Source organism: Megascapheus bottae, chromosome 2, assembly GCF_031878675.1.
Source record: "Megascapheus bottae isolate mThoBot1 chromosome 2, mThoBot2.hap1, whole genome shotgun sequence".
Lineage (NCBI taxonomy): Eukaryota > Metazoa > Chordata > Mammalia > Rodentia > Geomyidae > Megascapheus > Megascapheus bottae.
In genome coordinates this window covers 80,467,869-80,490,609 of record NC_143510.1, presented here as the reverse complement: position 1 = coordinate 80,490,609, position 22,741 = coordinate 80,467,869, and the positions used below count along the sequence as shown (strand labels likewise).

The 22,741-nt window shown below is 40.9% G+C and overlaps 1 protein-coding gene across 9 annotated transcripts in view; it reads left to right on the top strand.

Annotated features, from left to right (window-relative positions):
- Window positions 1-22,741, top strand: part of Anks1b (ankyrin repeat and sterile alpha motif domain containing 1B) — a 905,411-nt gene that overhangs the window by 859,875 nt on the left and 22,795 nt on the right. For all 9 annotated transcript variants that reach the window (XM_090328468.1, XM_090328467.1, XM_090328466.1 and 6 more), the window contains 2 exons: window positions 14,758-14,769; window positions 15,805-15,891. In XM_090328468.1, the coding sequence (XP_090184594.1) occupies window positions 14,758-14,769; window positions 15,805-15,891 (99 nt within the window). The remainder of the gene's footprint in view (window positions 1-14,757; window positions 14,770-15,804; window positions 15,892-22,741) is intronic.

Sequence of the window (22,741 nt, the reverse complement as noted above, 5' to 3'; positions counted from 1 at the left end):
AGAGAGCCACTTCTAGCTTCTAGCTTTTTCATTTTTCATTTTTCCTTTTTTCTTTTTTCCTTTTTTTTTTTTTTTAGTCGTGGGGCTTGAATTCTGGACCTGGACTCTGTCCCTGAGCTTTCAGCTCAAGGCTAATCGCCCTATCCCTTGAGTCACAGCACCATTTCCAGTTTTCTGGTGGTTAATTGGAGATAAGAGTCTCTAGGACTTTGATGCCCTTGGCTTTGAACTGTGAACCTCAGATCTCAGCTTTCTCAGTAGCTAGGATTACAGGCATGAGCCGCTGTGCCCAGCTACTTCTGGCTTTTTCTGAGTAGTTTATTGAAGAAAATGGAGAAAAAAAACCATTAGGCTCCATAATCATTTCAGGGATTTTCATGAGCATATCTATGAAATAAATTTGGCATCTCTGACTTAGTATTATTAAGTCAATTACCTGAGTCCAGCTACTTCAGCGTTGTAATCAAGGTAAATATTTCAATGTTCGTGTGACATCATTTAAAATACACCAGATCTGTGATCTGAGTTTCATCCAATGCTCAAAATTGAGTGAATGTGAAATTATATCCTGATAGCAATAACAAAGCGATTTAATAGAATCAGTAGAGAAATAACTAAGTTAAATATTTGTATGCTGTTTAAAAATGAAACTTAGCAAAAGCTGTCAGTGTCTATGTCATTCTTCAGTTCTTTGGGCCAGCCCTTTGCTGCCCCTCGTGTTTTAGTGGCTTATGTGAAAATAGAAACTTACTTAGCTTCTTAGAATATCATAAACCCATACTTCTCATTTTGATTAAATAAGCCTCAAGGCAGATTGCATTTATGGAACCCTTCAATGCCAGAAGCACAGAGTGTGTGACTGTTATCAGGCACAATCACATTGTATATTACACCTCTCATCAACTAAAAATAATGTTGATCTTAACTTTTAACTTTCAGTTTGAACCCAAAGTTGTATTCTAGGCTTTCAACCTGGTGGCATTTTAGCCTCAAGTCCCAGTATAATCATCTCCTCCACTCCCATGGGAAATACTTTAGGACCCAGGTATTCTTAAAAGTTGAGATACAGTGGGCCAGGAGTTTGGCCTAGTAGTAGAGTGCTTGCCTAGCATGCACGAAGACCCAAGTTCGATTCCTCGGTACCACATACATAGAAAAAAACCTGAAATGGTGCTGATGCTCATGTGGTAGAGCTCTAGCCTTGAGAAAGTCCAAGGACAGTGCTCAGGCCCTGAACTCAAGCCCAGGACTGGCAAAAAAAAAAAAAAAAAAAAGTTGAGATACAATAAAAAATTATGTAGGCCAGATTCTTTTAATTGAAAAAAAAAAGTAGTTTTCAGTTCAACAGTGTGCACCTTAGCCTGCAACTAAAATTTCCAAAAAGAAATAGATCAGAGTGGTTTATTTGTTCTTGAACCAATGTTTCCATAAATGTACTTGGTTAGCAAGGATGATTCATGTTTGACTGTGTTATCACTGAGTTGCCAGACCCTTAGAAGAAAACATTTAATGACATTTACCACCCATATCATCTTCACATTGCTGTCGGCTTAAGGCATCATCATAGGTGATCCTGAAAAATAACATTCATGGTCTCCTAACAGTTAATACATGCATACCAGCAAAGAGAATTAATTTCATTTACTCCATGAGGTAGGCACTTTATCCCTTATCCAAAATGCTTGAGACCAAGAACACATGGATTTTTAATTTTTTCAGAGTTTAGAATGAGGTTATCTTGAGGATGGGACCCAAGCCTTAACACCAAATATTGTTTCATATATGCCTTACACACATAGCAGTGTTTTAGGTAAATCTGCATTTTGACCCATCACACCAAGTCAGCTATGCAATTTTCTATCTGGAACATTCATGTTGAACTCAGAAATTTTCAGATTTTGGAACATTTTGGATTTTAGAGCAATGTTCAACCCTGTTGTACTCACTTTACATATCTGATCAAAGGATGTCAAGAAATACATCCAAATTCAAGCAGTGGATTCAGTTCAATAGTGTCAGGATTTGGATACAATCAGTGGAATTCTGCTACCTACACTGAATCTCCAGTCTAGGTTGCCTCTGTAATATACAGGGAATGAGCTTTGTTTTGAGTTCTAAGACATCTGAAAAAACAGGTCACTTATGTTGTTAAGAAATAGTTTTGGTTGTCTACAAGTAGTCTGTAACTGGCTAAATTTAACATAGATATGTCTCTATAGGTAGGTACAGTTCTATGTGTTAACATAAATAATGTTAACATTTCGGAAAAGTCCTCTTTGCATCCTTAGTAAGTATAAGATTGTTTTTACAGCATTTACTTTTGCTCCCCCAGAAACAAGTTACTTTTTCCCTCATCCCCTCAGAAGCATTCCAAGTGTTTGATAGGTATAATTGGTCAACTTTTAGGCCTGTCTAAGCCTGTTCATTCACTCCACTTTGGTTTTTGAATTAAAGTTAACTTTTACTAACTTCCTCATGTTTTATTACATATTATTTCAAGTAGAAATACATTGTAATACCGACCAGGGGTCAATGGCTCACACCTGTAATCCTAGTTACTCAAGAGGCTGAAATCTAAACATCGCAGTTTAAAGCCATCCCAGGCAGGAAAGGCTCTGAGATCCTTTTTATCTCCAGTTAACCACCAAAAATCCAGAGGTGACTCAGGTGGTAGAGCACTAGTTTTGACCAAAAAAGACATGAGCGACCGGACCCAGGTCCTGAGTTCAAGTTCCAGAATCAGTACATACACAAAAATGAAATGATCAGATGAAACAAATTAATATGTTCTAGAGCCATTTATTTCACATCATTCTACATTATTGTATCATTTCTGTCTCTTTGATTGATCCTTTTCCCCTTCAAATGCTCTTTAAGAATTTTTTTAAATTAAGCCAGGTGTTGGTGGCTCATGCCTGTAATCCTAGCTATTCAGGAGGCTGAGATATGAGGACCACAGTTCAAAGCCAGCCTGGACAGGAAAGTCCATGAGACACTTATCTCCAATTAAGCACCAGAAAACTGGAAGTGGCTCTGTGGCTCATAGTGATAAAGTGGGAGCCTTGAACAAAAGAGCTCAGGGAGTAGTCCCAGGCTCTGAGTTCAAGCCCCATGACAAAAATTTTTTTTCTTTTAATTAAAGCACTTTATTTTTTGCTATTTTTATTGTAATTATTAGAAGGGTTACATTATATTCACCAGATAGAAGGTGCATTATTTCACAAATATTGATACCTTCTCATGTTTTTGTCTCCATTTCCCTCCCTCCACCCCTGCCCCTCATCTTGTTTTTCCCCCTTCCCTATCCTATTTCAAATAAACAAGTAAACATATATACAATATACCAGATAACAAGGTAAGATACTGAAACAATATGAGATAACCAAGGGACAACAAAAGAGATGAGAAATAACATAGTACATTAAGAACAACAATCACACATTATATAGCTCTTAAAACTTTATTTTTAATAGACTTCAGTTTTTAGAGCAGCTTTACATTTACAGAAAAATGCAAGGACGATACAGAATTTCCTGTATACTCACTGTCCCTATACACAGACGTGTATCTCCCTCCCTTGCCAGCATCTGTCCTCAAAGTCGTCCAGCGCTAATACTGATGAGCCTGCATCTATATGTCCCCTCCCCTAGTCCATAGTTACTGGAGGATGGTGTTGTAGGGCCTGAATTTGGACAAAGTGATAATGATCTGTATCTACCATCATCATACGAAGTAGCTTCTTGCTACAGAAAATTGCAGTTTTAAAAAAAAGTATCAAGCTTCTATTGATTCATGTTCACTAAACACAATTTTGAAGCTAATTGTAAGAACTTGCATCAGGAAAAGAAAAATCTTAGGACAAATAACATCTTAATTTTAATAAAACCTAAAGACAAACAATAAACATTCCCTATACTGCTGCCACCTTATTCCTCACATCTAGAATTAGCGTAGTATGTTCCTCATAGTTATGAGCCAGGGTGGATATTGTGTGGTTAACTAAAGGCCATCGTTTGTGCTAGGTTCCATTCATAGAATTACACTGTATCCTGTTCTGGGTTTTGACAAACACATTAAAATCTAAACATTCTTCATTGCAGCTTGATTATTTCCAAATTTTTGTCAATATGATAGGAATACTATACGCATGTCTTTTACTGTATGCATGCCTTTGGTCTTGAGATTTTTCTTTCCCCGCATGCAAACTCAAGATTAGCTTCTAAGTTGTGTTTAGTAAATACAAGTCAATAGGAGCTTGCTCTAAACCTTGATCATTTTTCCTTAAGTAAAATTGCAGTTCCTGTTTTATTGTATGCTGTTTTCTTTAATAGAATCCAGAGATTAGATGTCCTTTGATATTGAAGCATTTTTTAAGTGGAATGATTTCTACAAAGTAGTTTGCTCCTGGCTTATTTTCTTTACCATGACAGGTTTACTGACATATCTACTTAAGATTTTTTTAATCTAAAAACATATTACTGATGTGTGAAGAGTTGTAAAGGATGTGTGTTTAATCTAAGCATACTCACTTAGTGCTGCCTTTTACATCGCTGGTTAAGTTATCTGGCTAAATGCACACTCAGACAGTCTTCATTCCTAGAACTGTTCCCATGCCGGGGTGGGGGGTATTAGCCATGGGGTGCTGGGCATGATGAGCTTCCTGCCATGTTCCTCTTAGAAGCAGCAGCTTACTGTCGTACCTCACACGGCACCACATAAACACCCCCTGAAGCAGGGACCACACCTGCTTTGTCATTGCTACCTTACCAGATATTGTGATGCGTGTAAAGTGCCTTATTAACTAACATTTCAAAATACATTAGTCTTCCTCCAAGTGAGTGGATAGATTCACTTTGGTTTCGTGTGTGTGTGTGTGTGTGTGTGTGTGTGTGTGTGTGTGTGTGTGTGCTGATCTTCAGGGCCTGAGCACTGTCCTTGAGGTTTTTTGCTCAAGACTAATGCTCTACCAGTTGAGCCACAGCTCCACTTTAACCTTTTTGGTAGTTGATTGGAAATAAGAGTCTCATGGCCTTTCCTGCCCAGGCTGGCTTTGATTGAACCTCAATCCTGAGATCTCAGCCTCCTGAGTAGCTAGAATTATAGGCAGTAAGCCACCAGCTCCCAGCTTTGTTTCATTTTTCAGTCCAACTCTGAAGATAGAGTCTCTCTCACTATCTTGAATTTCTAGTACACAATAAGTAATACTATCCCAAACCTTAGGACTCTTTTAGAGGCTCTGCGCTATGATTCAAAAAAAAATTTGGTTTTCTGGAAGCAGCTGAGCTCCAAGGCAGAGTCGATGGCACAGTCTCTGGAAGAACCTTGTGGCTGATGCATATTTGGCCATTGCCAAGCAAGGGAGGGGAAATGAACCAGGGAAACTGTTGATTAGGTTGTAAAGGCAATTTTGTGGCTTTCTGTTTGGAGTTACCCCTTCTAAATAATGTGTCCATCTGTAGGACCAAATGAAGTATATTGCTTTGGCCCTTCAGCGGTCTGGGGGATTCCAGCCTGAAGATTCCAAGACCTCCAGTGTGTGGTGAATGGGGATTTGCTCTGATCTAGTGAAGTTCTATTCCATTTGCCTTCCTAGACTTACACATACCCCATCCCCAACTCTGAATTTTACCCAAGGTTTAATTATCACTAATATACAGAACTTCATTCTTTCCTACTTAAATTAAAAAGGTACTATTAGGAAACATCTTTTTAATGATATTGAGGAGTCAACTCAGCCTAACTTGCCAGGTTAGCTGTCACTTAATCCACATCTCCAGTCCCTTTTCGTGTTGTTTATTTTCAAAGTAGGGTCTCCTTTTATTCCCCAGGCAGGCCTGGGCTATGATCTCCTTACTTGTGCTTTCCCTTACCCCTGGGAATGGCAGGCGCATACCAGCCATGGTGCTTCTGCCATAACTGAGATAATAAGCACACACCTATGTGACAAGCCATTGGTTAAGATGGAGTCTCCTGAACTTTGATGCTCAGGCTGCCTTTGAAACCACCCCCACAGACATATACCTCTATTTTCAAGTAGCTAGGGTATAGGCTTCATCTACTGTATCTGGCAACATCTGCTGTTTTGGAAGAGATAGTTCTGTGTATTGAGTTTAATATTCTGCACAAACTTACTTTCTCTGATAATATGGTATTTTAAAAATAGGAGTATATACAAACCACAATCACATTTTAACTCTGTATTGCTGAGCTTTGCACATATACACTGCTCCCTTTATGAATGTTTTCTCAGGGGACTACCTACTAAAAGACTAAGCAGCACTCATGGCAGCTCCCTGCCCCAGTACCCTTTATTTTACCATTGTTTTTATTGCTCATATTACTGGCTCTTCTCTCGCACATGACACCTCCACTATACCATATCATTGAAATAGTCCATGAGCTTCTTCTGAGTCTGATTTTAAATTCACTTGTTTTAAATTCTCCTTCTAAATATTTCAGTGTAATTGGTTGTCAGTGACAGGGCACAATAGTGTATGCACATCTACAATTCCAGCACCGAGGAAGCTGAGGCAAGAGGATGTAGAGTTCAAGGGCAGCTGGCACTACATAACTAGACCCTGTATAAATTAATTAGCTAGGTTGTCATCTTTGGACCAGATATATTGTTCTGTTGAATGTTTATTGTTGCCACTGCTTTATTTTACCAGTGGGTTACTATGCTTTACAAAGGGGCCTCCATCTTCAGAGTAACCAGTGTGAAGCACTAAATTCTTTTATGCAATGTTCTGGACAGCTCTATGAAAAGGAGAATGCTATAGCATATTTATTTTACAAATGAGGTAATTAAACAAAGGTTCAATAGCAAACCACACAGCAAACCAGAAATCCTGATGTAACTTAACCGCATACTGTTTTCTCTCCTTCTCTCTTCTCCATCTTAAGTCCATCTTAACCCTCCCTTTGTTTCCACTGTCTTTGGCAGTACTGGTTTTGGGTTTGAACTAAGGCCTCCTGCTTGCTACTCAGCCACTAACTCCACACTCCTACTCCATTTTTGCTTTAAATTACTTTTGAGGAAGGGTCTGATGCCCCCGGGCTGGTATCAGAACTCAGTCCTCCTGCTTACTTCCTCTCCTGTAGCTGGGATTACAGACATGAAACTCCCATCTGCCTTGGTTGAAATGGAGTTTTGCTAACTTCTTTCTCAGGCTGGCCTCAAGCTGGGATCCTTCCAGGCATTGCCTCCTGAGTATCTGGGATTACAGATATATACCAATATGCCCAACCCCTCCTGTTTTGTTTTGTTTTGTTTTGTTCACTGTAGTACACAAAGCAGGAATTTGTCATAAAGTCAAGATGTCCATACACACACACACACACACACACACACACACACACAGCTGAGGATATGCTTACAAACACTGAGTTTAAAACTTCAATGCATGATGTAAAAATCAATATTAATAAATTCTTTAATAAAAAATCTTCAATGCATTTCTTACTACAAACATGAGATACATACATTATTGTCCACTTCTAAAACAGAGATCAGCAGGAAGAAGAGTAGTTTTACTGCCTCTCAGAGGTGGTGAATGCCTCACTGCTAAATTCTTCTTCCTGTGTGACTTCATATGGTTCACATGTGTGTTCATGTGCATCACTTTCCACTAGAAAACTAAAATATCTGCACCTGCTGCTCACAACCTATTTTTTTTCAGAGCACTGAATTTATTACAGATTAGAACATTGTGTCCTAAGACAATAAAGTATTCATGTCATCATTTTATTTAAAGTCAGAGTGTAGTATAATAACATAAGACTTCTTAGTCTTAACTAATGGGAAAATTGACAAAAATTCTCCCTTAACTGCCTAACTCCATTTCAGACCATGTAAGAAAGCAAAGACCATTTTGCCTAGGCTAGTTAATCTCCATGTATATTCTGCACCCCCTCTCCCTCCATAGTGCCTGCTAGGTTTTCCAACAGTGTCCCCTTACATGAAAGGGGAGTTACTCTCAGACCCTTCTTACCAGTTATATTAAATAAAACAGAAGAAAGGTCAATGAAAGAGAAAGAAAGTAAGTAGAGGGAGAAACCCAAAAGAAAAAGAGGGAGAGACCCAAAACAGACAGCTATCCCCCAAATTTCAGCCTATTTTTAAACCACACTATATTTTGAATATTTCTCCCAGTGAGTATTCTTCTTCATTACTGGAATATTGACACCATTCCAATCCATAGTCGAACTGAAATATGTTTACCCAGCCTCCTAGCCCGCAGCTGATCATTGAATCATTTCCAGGTGTTTTTTGGTGTTTTTTTTTTCAAATTGGGTTACACCCTCTATGTTAAATCTTCTGCAATCTCTCCAAAGGCTTCCTTAGAAAACCCACCAAATGTAGAGAGCAACTAGGCCAAAGGGCATTCATAGCTGAAATTTTGGACAGCTGTTGCAAAGTTGCTCTCTGGAAAACTTGTACTGATTTATCCTCCCAAAGAAGTGCTGAGCACCTGTTGGTGTCTGTGTCTCGTCTCCCCACGGAGATGTGTCATCTGGATATATTCCTCTTCTGGTGGAGGGAGCACAAGGGAACTTGATGAGACACGTACCTGTCCATTGTGAAGCCAGGTCCTCTCACTGTAACTATAGCTACAATTTGCCTTCAACTCCCAGTCTGTATCTTTTGTGAGAAATATTCTGCTCTCATAGTCCCTGAGCAAAACTATGAATGGATTAAATAAATTCTTGCTAATTGCTCTCAAGACCAAGAGCTGTAGCTAAATGCCAACAATGGATTTTTGGAAATCACTTGTCAAGTGGAGGAAGCCCGTTTTGATAAACTAGCTCCTCTCTGAATTAATGTGGGCTGCAGCACCACTAAGTTTACGTGCAGAGCAGCAGAGCACAGTTCTGACAGTGACTTTCAATCAAACTGATCAGCTTCTCCAAGTGTAAGCCCCAAACCTGCAGCCTCAGCAGCATCTGGAAACTGATTAGCATTGCAAATTCTCAGGCCCCACCTCCACTCCTTGAGTCAGAAACCATCTTACTCACCAGGCCCTCCTTATTGGAGAATCACTGGCTCTGTGCACTGGACATCTACTGAGGTCACTCTGTTGAATGACTGCCCTGCTCAGGTAGAAGAACAGGAACAGGGGGTGGAGGGGTTTGAGGATACAACATTATGTTCTGTCATCCTTCAGCCACAGTTGGTGAGTTCCTCTTTCCCAGCAAGAAGTCGACAGAATGGCCACTTCCCCCTTTGCCTGGTCCTGTCGCATAGTCTTAGTTAGGTTCTGTGTCAGCCTTTATGCCAAGAGTTTCCTGAGCAGAAACTCCATAGAGAGATCATTAAGCCTCATTTCCCAGTCCCCAGTGATTAGTGACATATGAAAGCCCAAAGTATTTTTAAAGAGCAGCTTTCCTCTGGCTCGTCCCCAGTAATAATTCTGCCCTCCCAGAAGCTGTCCTGCTTTCCTCCTCACCTGCAGTGGGAGCCCCTCTCCTCAGAAGGACTTGACAGTCATCCTGTTCTCCTGGATGCTGACCACTCACTGGGCCTTTGAGCCCTGTCCTCCGCCCCATAGGAACCGCTTGGTAACCCTGAAGTCATGTCTGCCCTCTCCTCCATGCCTCCAAGGCCTCCTTCTGCCTGTGGGCACTACATGTCTGAAAAGTTTGCCAAGCCAGTGTGTGTCAAGGCTGACATAGTGGCTTTTCTTTCCAACATTGGCTTCCTGCTTCTCCCTTGGCTTCTACCTTTCCCAGGAAGGGATTTCAGCCCATGAGGCTGTGTCCTGTGAACTAGCTATGTTTAGCAAATTTTGTGAGAGAGAAACCTGGTAGTGATTATGGGGAGACGAATCAAGGCAGGCATAGATGGCTCTCCAGTATTTCCCCAGATAGTGAGGGAAGCAGAGCCCCTGAGACCTGGTGCAGTGGCGCTGAGATGGAGAAGCACTAAGAAGGCCACCCTGCCTATCTGGGAAGCCCAGGAAACTTCTCTTCAACAACAACCTTCACACTGAGCTTCAAACAGATGCTTTATGACCCAACATTAATGCCTCTAGATCCCCACAAGCTAGCTAGTATTTTCACATACACAATCATCACAGTGTTGCTTTTGTTTTCGGTATTTTTTGTTACTCATTTGACAGTCACTGAGGGCTAGCAAACATAATCGTTTGATCCTATTTTAATTTACTTGCTGAAAACAAATACAATAATTAAGCTTTGTAGCTATCTAAGGGAAGTATTATATGGTAAAATTAATAGTTATGCCTCGGCTTTGGAAAGCATTCTCAGGGTAAGCCATGCAAAATGCCTTCCCCAGCAGATGTGTCTGATTCACTGTGAGTGACCAGAGTGTTGTAAAAATAATGATGCTGGGTGTCCCCCCACAGGCTGCCTCACTATCCCCTGCCCCTTCTTCTGCTGACCCAGGCACAAACAAACTATTCCTATAACACTAGCATAACTCCAGACCTCCACCCAGCACAACCAGTCACAATGGAAGTGCCACCATCGTAAACCTCTCTCTCCTCATTCCTGTTTGAGAAAACTGCACTTGGTGGTCAGTGAACCCATGCACTCAGAAAAAGGATATTTCCATACTGTTCCTTTGAAAATGAGACACAATAGGCCAGGTCTGGTAGCAGCAGGATTTCTAATGCTTGAGGCTTGTCAAGACTGTGAAGTGAGACTCTGGCTCCAGAAACAAGAGAAAAAAAAAGAGTGAGAGAGAAAGAAAGAGAGGAAAGAAGAAAAGTAAGGAAGGGAGGGAAAGGGAGGGAGGGAGGGAGGAAGGAAGGAAGGAAGGAAGGAAGGAAGGAAGGAAGGAAGGAAGGAAGGAAAAAGAAAATAAGCTAGGCACTGATGGCTCACACCTGTTATTCTGGCTATTCAGGAAGCTGAGATCTGAGGGTTGTGTTTTGAAGCCATCCTAGGCAGGAAAGTCTATGAGACTCTTATCTCCAATGAACTCCTCCCCCCACCAAAAAGAAAAAAAAGCCAGAAATGTAAGCTGTGAATCAAGTAGTGGAGTACTAGCCTTGAGGAAAAGAAGCTCAGGGACAGCATCCAGGCCCTGATTTCAAGACCCAGGACCAGCACAAAAAGAAAGAAAAGAAGGAAGTGCTCATAAAAATCTCCAAAGCAACTAGACATCAAAGTGAGCCATAAAACAATGCCCGCCTTGGGCAGTTTACTGGGGAAATGAGCCTGAAGATGAAAATTGTGTTGGTACAGATAGATAAAGCTCAAATAGTAAAATCTTGGGAGTACTCTCTAGTCAGACTAAAGCAGAGCTGCGTGCTGCCTGAGTGGAGCCTTTATAAGCTCAGCAGCAATGCTGAGTTACACTTGTCCCTAAGAGCTTTGTCGCAGGGAAGATGGGACTTGGAGTGCAGGGACTGAACTAGAGCTCTGGGCTCACTTTTATCTACCAGTGAAGGGCTCATACAATGAAGTAAGAACTTACTGAATTTTTTGCCTCCCTAATTAGACTCCCAAAGACTCCCTTTATTTGCCCAAACTTGTAATCCTTGCTTCTCAGGAGGCTGAGATCTGAGGATCATGGTTCAAAGCCAGCCCAGGCAGGAAAGTCTGTGAGACTCTTTATCTCCAAGTAACCACCAGAAAACTAGAAATGGCACTTACTGCTCAAAATGGTAGAACACTATCCTTGAGCAGAGGAACTCAGGGACAGTGCCCAGGCCCTGAGTTCAAGCCCCATGATACACACACACACAAAATCAACCACAAATCTTTCTGGCTGTTAGGGGCAGGGATTCATCCAGCATGCCCAATAAAGTTAGCAATTTTTGTGTGCTAGGCACCATTTTTAGACTTTAAAACATTGGGCACCACCGGGTTGATGGCTTACGCCTATAATCCTAGCCACTCAGGAGGCTGAGATCTAAGGATCAAGGTTCAAAGCCAGTCCAGGCACTAAAGTCATGAGACTCTTATCTCCAATTAACCAGTAGAAAATCGGAGTGGCACTGTGGCTCAAGGGTAGGGTGGGTAGTATCCTTGAGCTGAAGACCTCAGGAACAACATCCAGGCCCAGGGGTAGGGTGGTAGCCTTGAGCTGAAATGCTCAGGGATAGTGCCCAGACCCAGAACTCAAGCACTATGATCAACAAAACAAAACAAAAAAAACATTGGGCACCATCTAAGCCATTTTAAGCCATTTCCTCTTTGGCTTCTCTAGCATTGCCTGTGGCCATCTTCCAACCCCCATTTCAGGTTCCTTCAATGGCTCTAAAAAATTAGCCTTCTGCTAGGTGTTCATATACAATGAGAGCAAAGGAGAATACTCTTAGAAGATGAACACAAAGGCATAATGCCTATGTGCATCTGATTATACAAAATAATATTTATCAAAATGAACAATAGATGTTTTCTTTATTGCTGTTTCACTTCCTTTTCTTTTGGTCTTATTTATTCATCTACCTTTGGGCATGTAAGGGGAGGCACAGAAATGGACAAAGGGTGGTAGCCTTGAGCTGAAGAGCTCAGGGATAGATAGCGTCCAGGCCCTGAGTTCAAGCCCCATGATTCACAAGAAAGAAATCAAAAGAAATGTACTTATACCTGAGCTATGTAACTATAACCCCTCTGTACATCACCTTTATAATAACAATTAGGTGAAAAATGTTAAAGAAAAATACAGCTCTTCTACATGAGACAATGTAAAAAGAAAAAAGAAAAGAAAAATTAACCTTCAACTGATATGTGTTCCTTAGTACTAGTCTTATTTTTCCTTAAGCCATTTTGTCTGTTTCCATCTCCTCACCTACTTCTAAAGAGGCAGATGGATTTCCAGATCTGCTCCTCATCTCTGAGTTTCTACATGACATCTCTGCCTGGTTATCACCTTCAGCATCTGCAAAAGCACCTCCATTATCTCTGTGCCAAAGCATGCTTCTTTCAGTATTCCTGTCTCAACTAATGGTGTCCTACTCTTCCCTAGTGGATCAATCAACAGATCCTCATCAGTATGGAGCCTCCACCCTGCACTCTCCAGCACCTGTATGTCAGCGTAACTTAGGTTCTTTCTGGAAATAGCTCCCTGACTCCCTGCATCTGTCTACCTTCCATCCTCTATCCAACCAGCAGAACTATCTTTTTGTTGCATCACTCCCTAATTAAGCATCCAATGAGTCCCTTTTTAGCAGAGGAAGTCACAACTATCCAAACATACTGTGTCACCCTCATTCCGTACCAGTTACCTAAACCCTCCACAATATTTCTCATGAAAAGATGAGGGGGCGTGGTAAAGGGTCTGCTGCTAAAATGGCCTTTATTTCCCCTCTCTTGCCACATGAAAAATTCACATTCATCCCTAAGCAGATAGTCAGTCTTGACTGGTTGAATGAATGATGAATGAATGAAAACGTGTCTTTTTTTCTTATCCAAGAGGAGACCTTCCCTGCTCATAGCTCCAGAAGCACTCTGTTCATATTTCTATTGTTGCATTTGCCAGTGTTTCATATGGCTGTTTCTTCATGCTCCATCAGCCAGAAATGGCTTTAATGTGTCCATTCTTCTCCTACCAAGGGCTAATCATGCCCAGCCCTCTGCCTGCAGAATCCAGTTGCAGGTTCATCTTCCTCAGTGCAGCTCTCACTCAGGCAGCCATTGATTTAGCATCCTCAGCTCTTCCAAACTACTCAAAATACTCAGTCACTGAACCTGTAACAAATTGGATATTTCTTAATTATAAATAAAATATTGACATTTCCTCTTGAGGTTAGCTGTGCATTGTTTCATGTTACTGAAAGAGCTATCCATGAGACAGTATTCACGTGGCCAGAGATGAGTAAGGTGATTTGTTTAAAACCCATTGTTGTTCTTCGCAAAGAGTTAGTTCCTCACACATAATTCAGTGGACCAGAACATTGTCTCTGCTTCCATGGGCAATTTTCTCTTCACGGAATTCAGCCAGTGCTTTGCCTTAAAACCTGCATACTCATGTTATTTCTTCTAGCTTTGTCTTGATTTGTCTTGTACACTTATAAGAAGTCATTGAGAAAAGCATTAAAGATATCAAAGGATATTATCTTGATTCTATTTTCATAATCTCTTTTTTCGGCAACTGCAAAAGAAAATTGTGAGTCTAGATAATTTTAAAACAAGTTTAAAAGCATTTCAAAAAAGCTTCTTGTTTCCATACTGTGGGGCGCAATATATATATATATATATATATATATATATATATATAATATACTGTTCTTAGTAAATTCCTTTGTTTCCAGGACAGGTATGAGAGCTCTCAAAATGATACTGGTATAAAAACGATCAGAACGATGTGAAACTCCTGGGTGTCAAGCAAAAGAGTCTAATAGAATTATCATCATTGAGTTCAGAGTGATTCTCTCACCAGTTAAATACTTTCCTTAATTCTGGCACATTTCAGAATTTAAAAATGAAACACTGGGTGATATAAAAGAAGAGATAAAAAAGTCCTCCCCTCCCCCCGATTCTGCATAAGACAACTGGCTGTGAAAAGCTGAAAGCAAAAGATTCTTGTGTGTCAGTCCTAAGATTGTGCAATGCAGTAAACAGAATGAAAAGGAGAAAGGAAGTCTGGGAAAGCCTGCAGCAGTTTCTAAAATAACAATTTCACTGCATCTGCATCTATCTGCAGAGCCTTATTCTCTTTGTGACATCTTTAGTTTTTAATGAATTTATGCTGTTCATGAATTGTTGAAATGGTTGTCTCTCTCTCACCTTTTTGTATTTTCTCCCCTATTGTGTTTTCTCACCTGTCTTGTTCGGAACATCCATCAGGCTAACTGTCAGGTAAGTTCTTCTTGATATTGAATGTGATTATTAAGAATACCCGTGGAGGAAAATGAAATAAACAGAATGTTGGTCACCGGTGATAAATGATGAAAATAAACAAAAAGGGCACAGACTCCATTACAGAGAAACTTTTTGCAGCTGCATAAAACTGACGTTGCTACAAACCCTAAGCATGTTAAGCTGTCATGAACATCTATCATAAGCACTTAGCCTAAGGGAATTTAGCAGCTCTGCCTGATAAAGTAGGCTACCTGGACTTGATGGCTGTGGGCTCCTGGTACAGATGGCTCCTAGAGGGCTTAGCTGGTGTAGGCAGTTTATGAACGATATGGTCCTATGTGAGTCTGCTATAAATTTGGTATCAGCTTCCACGGATTTGACCAGCTTTATGAAAAACTCACCAGCTGGGCTCCACAAGTTCATGCCTATCATCCTAGCTACTCAAGAGCCTGAGATCAGGAAAATCCAAATGTGAGGCCAGCGTAGGCTGAAAAGTCATTGGAAACTTCATCTCCAATTAACCAGAAAGAAACTCAGGCAACAGCCTGAGTTCAAGCACAAGTACTAGAAAAATATATATATATATATAGTTTTTAATGATTTATTTTAAATTTATTTTAAGTCCCTGTCCAAACAGTCCTATGCCTTGAGGAATGAGGGTGACTGGGAAAAGGGGCAGCATTGGCATATGATTTGATCATGTACGATGCACTAGTGGAGTTAAATATAATGTGACTTGTCAGAAGAATACATGCAGAATCATTGTCCCTCTTATGGGTCTTCCACCCACAGGAAGCAGACGGCCAACAACCGTGCTGTTTAGTCCTCCAGTACAAGACACGGACTTAAAAAGTCCAAAACATTGTTAATCCAAAGAGAGACAAACACTTAAATTAGAGTATTTAGTGGGGGGAAGGGGGGTATGTGTGTGTGTTAGCTTGAGTTCATTTTTATCTTTCAAGAAGAAAGATTATGTGCTTCAGTTGCCATGCAACGCATACTGCTCTAACAGCTTTCTAATTTTAATTTCAGAAGTCTACAGAGCAAATGAAGAAGGTCCCTACTATTATTCTTTCAGTCTCATATAAAGGAGTCAAGTTTATTGATGCAACAAATAAGGTAGATATCACAGCTCTGGTTTACACACCAGATACCATCCTGAGTATGTGATCTAAAATCTTAGTAGTCTTTATTTTAATCACTCTTTACTCCCATGCATAAATGCAGAAGAGAGAGAGGGTGGGAGGGAGGTGGAGAGGGAGAGAGAGAGAGAGAGAGACTTACTGTGGATCTAGAATTGCTTTTTTCATGATGCTTCTCTAATAGACTCCACCCACCTACTTATCTTGACATGTTCTCTTGAATCTAGAGAACACTAAAGCAGTGAAAAATCAATTATAGAAGGAAGAGGCTAGATGAAGAACTAGAACATTTGCCTTTGCATGCCTCTAGCAATCTGAGTACCTTTAGTTCCTTTAGTACCTGTGATGCGCACCTGACATGAGAAGCAGAGCCTGCGACTTTCCATATTCTATAACTGCTATAATTCCCAACTACCAAGATGTCAAGAGCTTCAACAGTTGATTTTCTTAAGAATTACAATCAGGAGCCGGCCACGGTGACTCACACCTGTAATCCTAACTACTCAGGAGGCTAAGATCTGAGGATCGCAATTCAAAGCCAACCCAGGCATTAAAGCCCGTGAGACTCTTATCTCCATCTATCTATCTGTAGCTCAAGGGATAGAGCGGTAGCCTTGATCTAAAGAGCTCAGGGACAGCACCCAAACCTAGAGTTTAAGCCCCACGACCAAAAAAATAATAATAATCACAGTCAGAAAAACAGCTCAGGCCCTGCTGTACCTTTATGCTCACTATTTGAACTGGTCACAGCTCTTTAGTCAAGTGTGGGAAATTGGGTTGAGTTTTACTTGAAAGTGTTATAGACCTTTCTGGGCCAAGACTACAAAATCTTCACAGTACACTAGAAAGCTTGAATGTAACCATTTTCACCATCCATTAACTCCAAGTTAACTACTTCTCCGCACAGACCTCTGAAAGGTCTGGGAGTTTTATTCCCTCATTCTTTCCAACTGAATGAGAAATGAGACGCCCTCCAGTAGTGAGTGCCATGTGTTGTCTGTACTGCCTGTTGTGAGTGCTCATCTGGACCCCCACTCAGAAGGGAATGGGAAGCTCATTGATAGTAAGTTAGGGCCAAAGCAACTAGATGTGAATATCAAAGAAAGTCCCATGCACAGGGAGTCTTTGGTGTCTATAATAAACCTGGACGTCTGGGACAACAAATTAGAAGTTTTCCTAACTGGATTTCTATAAAATTGTTGCATCTTTAGCCAGGTAAACTTCAGTACACAAATCCTCTCTGGAAAACAATCTCCCAGTTTTAGAAAAAAATTCTGAAACCTAGGCAGAAAATTCCTAGCCTGGCTTTAGATGTGGTTGACAGAAGCCACAGGCTATTGAGGCTAGATGCCTTTTATACAATGATAAGTTCAACTGTACTGAATGTTGTTGACAGTTAGTTTTGTAAGATTACAGTTTCAGAGACTCACAGCAGAACAATCTCAACTGACTTGTTTTTTGTTTGCTTCTTGTAGACAACTGTAGTCCTGGTACAAAAAATTACCTTTTCCTTAAGTTATAGTTTAAAAAGTTCTAAAACTTTATGGAACATTGATTGAAGAATCCATTGTTGTCTGTTGTATCTAAATATAAACAAAGGCTTTGGTACTTGAATTTTTTTTTTGGCCAGTCCTGGGGCTTGAACTCGGCCTAAGCACTGTCCTTGGGCTTTTTCCTCAAAGCTAGCACTCTGCCACTTGAGCTGCAGCACTACTTCTGGCTTTTCTATGTATGTGGTACCGAGGAATCGAATCTGGGTCTTCATGTATGCTAGGCAAGCACTCTACCACTAGGCCAAACTCACAGCCCTTGAATTTTTGTCTCTTAATGCAGAACAACTTTTTCTATCCTATTTGCAGTTGAAAATCTTGGCAAGCAGAATATTTTCAGTGGATGAGTTTGATACTCCAGTCTGAGTTGGACTCCAGTCATTTTTGAACAAGGGATAGTTGTTCCAGGACAGCTCCAAAGTCTTCAGGACCATTTTTATCATTCAGTAGTTGTATAACTGGGAGCAAATGCTTCAGTGCATCCTCTCTGAACCACCTGTATCATCAGAGCACAAAGGTGTATAGGTCATACTCCTGTATTTCTAGGAGTATTTCTAATTCAATTCACCAGTATAAGATGGATATCTGTAGACCTCTGCTCACCAATCATATTCTTTGGAAGTATCAGCACAATCATATCTACAAAAGATCATGTGGGGGTGGGGTATGAGCACACACGTGCTCATGCACACTAGTCCTGATGTATAAATTCATGGTTTGGGCACTGTCCCTGAACTTCTTATGCTCAAACTACTGCCCTACCATTTGAGCCACAGTTGTACTTCCAGCTTTTGGTAACTTATTGGAGATAAGAGTCTCATGGGCTTTCCTGCCTCAGTTAGTTTTGTTGTTGTTTTATTTTTTGCTTGAACTCAGGGTCTGGGCACTGTCCTTGAGTTTTCTCAAGGCTAGCGCTCTGCCACTTGAGCCACAGAACCAGTTCCAGCTTTTTCTGTGTATGTGGTACCAAGGAATTGAACTCAGGGAAGGAACCAAATACAGGGTTTGGTTAGTTTTAAACTATGATCCTCAGATCTCAGCCTCTAGAGTAGCTGAGGTGAATTTCATCTATCTAAAGGGACTGGATAAAGAACGCCAGTGTCTTCTCCTAATCCATGCAGAGTAGTCTCAGCATTTTTTCAGGATTTAGAGCAAAGGCAAAGTGCACAGGATAGTTGCAAGCAACACCAAACTGTTAGTGACTACAAGGCAGCATACCCGGCTCCTCCGTGAACTGTAGGACATCCACCTTGACTAGCTATATCAGTGATCTCCCCCAACAGGACACCGAGGAGAGAGATTGGATGCCCAGGGCAGGAGCCTAGGAGTTACTGTTTGGGAAGTCAAAGAAAAAAAGGATTGTATTTAGCAGGTTAAAAAAAGAAGAAGAAGAAGGTATTAGTGCTTCATGGATGGAAATGAACTGTAGAAGATTGAGAAAGCTGAGCACCAGCCAGAGCTGAGGGACTGGCTTAGGAAGGTGTGGAGGATCTGCAAAAATGGAGAGACTGATAGACTCCACTTCCGGATTTTATCTTTGGAAAATTTCCCCTGTTGGTCAGGGCTGTCTTGCTGGGCCACTTTGGTCTGAAGTGAAGGACTTATGAAATGTATTTGAAGATATTATTGCCACTTCTTGTATCAGTGGCCACTAATCCTATACAAAGGTACAACCAAACACCTTCCTGTTGACAGTGTTTTTTCTCCAACATCATTCTCCTAACATACATCCCCTCAACCTCCCCTGAAAGATAGAGGTGACTATCTGCATGGAGGACCTAAGGCCTCAGTCCCTTGATTGCGTGCTGCCTGCAGACACGCCACCTGCTGGTCAAGGAGAAGGTCGAAAACTTGATTTCCCCACTCCCTAACCTCATGCTTTTCCTGTTGCTCCACAGCTACCTTCCACCAATTAAAGCACAAGGGATAATTAATTATGTGTTAATTATCCTTCCCTTCCTATTAGCCCCCATTACGCTGTGTGAAAGATGAACTCTCCAGCGAAGCATTTCTTCCCTCTCATTGTAATAAATAAGCAGGTCTGGCTGTGTTGATGGGGAAGGGTTAGAGCCTTGTTAGAAACACATAAATGTACTGCCTAGAAATTTAAGAAACAAATCACTAATCCTGATTTTAAAAAGAAACAAAAAAACAACCTTGAATTGAAAATGGAACTTGGCTTAGTCTGAAAATGTTCTAGAGGAATCACATCTGATTTCTCTCTGTCCTTTGCCCAGAGGTATGGATTTTGCCTAGAGGACTATGACTGTTTGGTGACAGATCTTTCTTCAGATCTGCAGGGTCTTCCAAAAGTGACCTGGTTCCCACATCCTATTCTGTGCCTCCTTATACTAACCTTCCCCTTAGTCCTCCATCTGGCTAAATTAGAAACAGTAAGCCCAGGGTTTGGTTGGTTTTGTTTCATTGAGTGTTTGGGGGGTTTTGGGGTGGGGAGAGTATTGAGTTTTTGTTGTTGTGTTCAAATGCCAGCTTCAAACATGGGTTAAGCTGTTTTCTAGGCATCAAATAATTCACAACATTACCTGAAGCAAATGCCCACTGTTTTCTATAGCACATACTTCTAAGCAGCTCAGAGGCACTAAAGACCCACTTAGGCATGTATGCTGTGGTCTTCAGCCCAGTGACCCACCAAGAGAGCAATGCCCCCTGGGGGAAATCCAAAGTAAATCAGGAAGCAGCAGTGGGATTTATTAGTCTGCTCCGTTCCTGCATCTCCAGTTCGCCTCCACTCAGGCCTCCTGTCACAGTTCTGGGACTTGCTCTAGAGGGATGGAGGAAGTCTCTCCCTGAAGAGAAGCCTGGCCTGTGGAAGAAAGTCTTGAAAATACCCTATGTGATGGAACATAAATGGAAGGATTCACTGAGGGGCAAGTTTCTAGGCTTCGTTACTATGTAATCTAACTCCTTCTTAGAACTGTCATAGTCATTGGCCAGACAAAAAAAAAAGCTTTCTTGCACCTGACAGGCTTCCTCCTTAGCTATTTCTCAACATGAAAGGTAATAGGCAAAAATCCCTCCCTGTTGAAAGGCACTAAGAGGCCAAACTGTCCATCCCAAAGAAACAGTAGGATGAGCCTCTCCCAGTCCTTCTCTTGTGTCTTTATAAAGTTGTTTTCTCCTTAGAGCATGCTTAGAAAGGTTAATAATATACAAGGAGTCTCAATTTTATAGTGAGATGCAACTTGTAATTTTACATGATGTCACCTCTTAATTTATGGAGGCACCTTGAATTGATGGAATCCTCCGGGATTCTTCTCCAAGGAGGAAACCAGCTAGCCCATCTCCAGATGCAGCTGCAGAGTCCTGCCTTGGACCTATATGACACGTGGAGAACTGTCTTCTCCACCCCATGCAGGTAGACACTGCAGAGAGAATCAGTGTTTCAGCTGGGAGGCCTCACACAATAAAGCACACATTCCAGCCCTGAGACTGTATCACGAAGGTTTAAATTCACTCCTTCCTGAATGCAGGCTGCTTTAGTAGCCAGCATTCCTCCTAGCTTAGACTGTGAGAAGAATAGGAATAACCATCTCTGCAGGAATCTGGTTTTTAAATTCGGGAGAATCACAGAAGACAGGCTTCAGCAGGCTATTAAAAGCCAGCCCCACAGCTGAGGGCATAGCTTGGTGATAAAACGCTAAAGATCAGACTTGCCTTGACTACATATGGGATCCCAGGTTCAGCCCAAAGCATTACAAAATAGTTTGTTAACTAGTTTATTAACCAATTTAAAAAACACACACACCCTGGGCTCCTGAGAGTAAAGAATAGAATCTCCAGAAAGTTCTGGGAAAGATGAGGAAAGAAGAAAAACTTCAAAAATCCTTTACCTTTTTGGCCCAGAGCCAGGATACTGCCACACTCCAATGCATTTATCAAGTGGTGTCAGAAGAATTGGTGCCATCCAGAAAATTAAAGCCAACTTTAACCCACAGGGCATATGTCACCCTAACACTTCCCCCAAGAAGTTGATCCACCTTATGCAAACCAAGGATCCACAAAATTCCAAATGCGAGCTTAAGAATAAGCTGGAGCCAATGCTCATTTCCTATGGCATCCATCTTGAATAGATGAGACCAACTCTACCCAGACTCCCTAAGGTCCTGGCAGTCCACATTCCATAATGACAGCCCTGCCACACCTGCAGACTTTGCACTTTTAAGCATCTACTACTCAGAGCTTAAAGTTCCTCTTAAGGATGTACAATTTCCTAACTTAGCTTCCTCCTTGAGGACATGCTGCCTGAATGCCAGAGCAGAACCATGGCCTTCTATTTTGAAATTATCTTGCAATAGAAGGTTACTTGTTTGTGGAATTCCAGATTCAGTTTGAGTTATTTCTGACAGAGTGGTTACATGTAATGTCAGCATACAGGGCCACAGTGAAGAATGTCGTGATTTAATTTTCTTTTATGTGTTAATTCTGTAATTGCTTCACAGGCACACAGCTCTGTACTTGCTGGGGATGCTGGTAGGGAATGACATTTTGTAAGCATTTTTAGGCATTGATGGGTAGACTTTATTGCCCACAGGTTCTTTAAGACTTGCATTTAAAAGTAATTTGAGTAATGAAAGCATTGAGAGGTTTAGATCTGTGACAGCTGCAAAAAAAAAGTGGGCTATTGTAAGATAAAAAATGATTACATTCTTAAGGGACTTTTTTTTCTTTTTAAATACAACTATGTATCAAAAGAAATTTCTGAAAATTACATTAAGCGAAGTAAGCCAGACCCAAAAAAAACATAGGTTGCATGGTTTCCCTCATTTGTAATAATGAGAATGTGCCTATAAAACAGTAGATGGTAAAAGACAAAAAAAATTACAGTTAGACATGATAAATTAAACAGGATTCTCAAGAGTCACACAGCGAGACCAAAGATATTCTTAGGAGAGGATCACAAAGACTCAATAGCATTATGCGTATGGTCATATAAAATACTTTATTGAAGTCCAAGAAATGGTAAGAAGGTTTTCCGTTATTTTGGGTTTTGTGGGGGGGGGGTTTCTCCTTTGTTGCTGTTTCATATTTCTGTACTTTTGTTCTTGCCTGTAAGTTGATCTGTTTGAGGAAGGGTGAGTTGGAACACAAAAATGTGGGACCCGGGGTGAAGTAAAGCAGCAGTGATTAACTTGTAGGGGAGGAGAATCAGGAGGGAAAAGCTGGTAGAAAATGAAGGAGGGGTGACATTGTTTAAAATGAAATGTACTTATCTGACTAATGTAACTGTAACCCTCTGCACATCACCTTTACAATAAA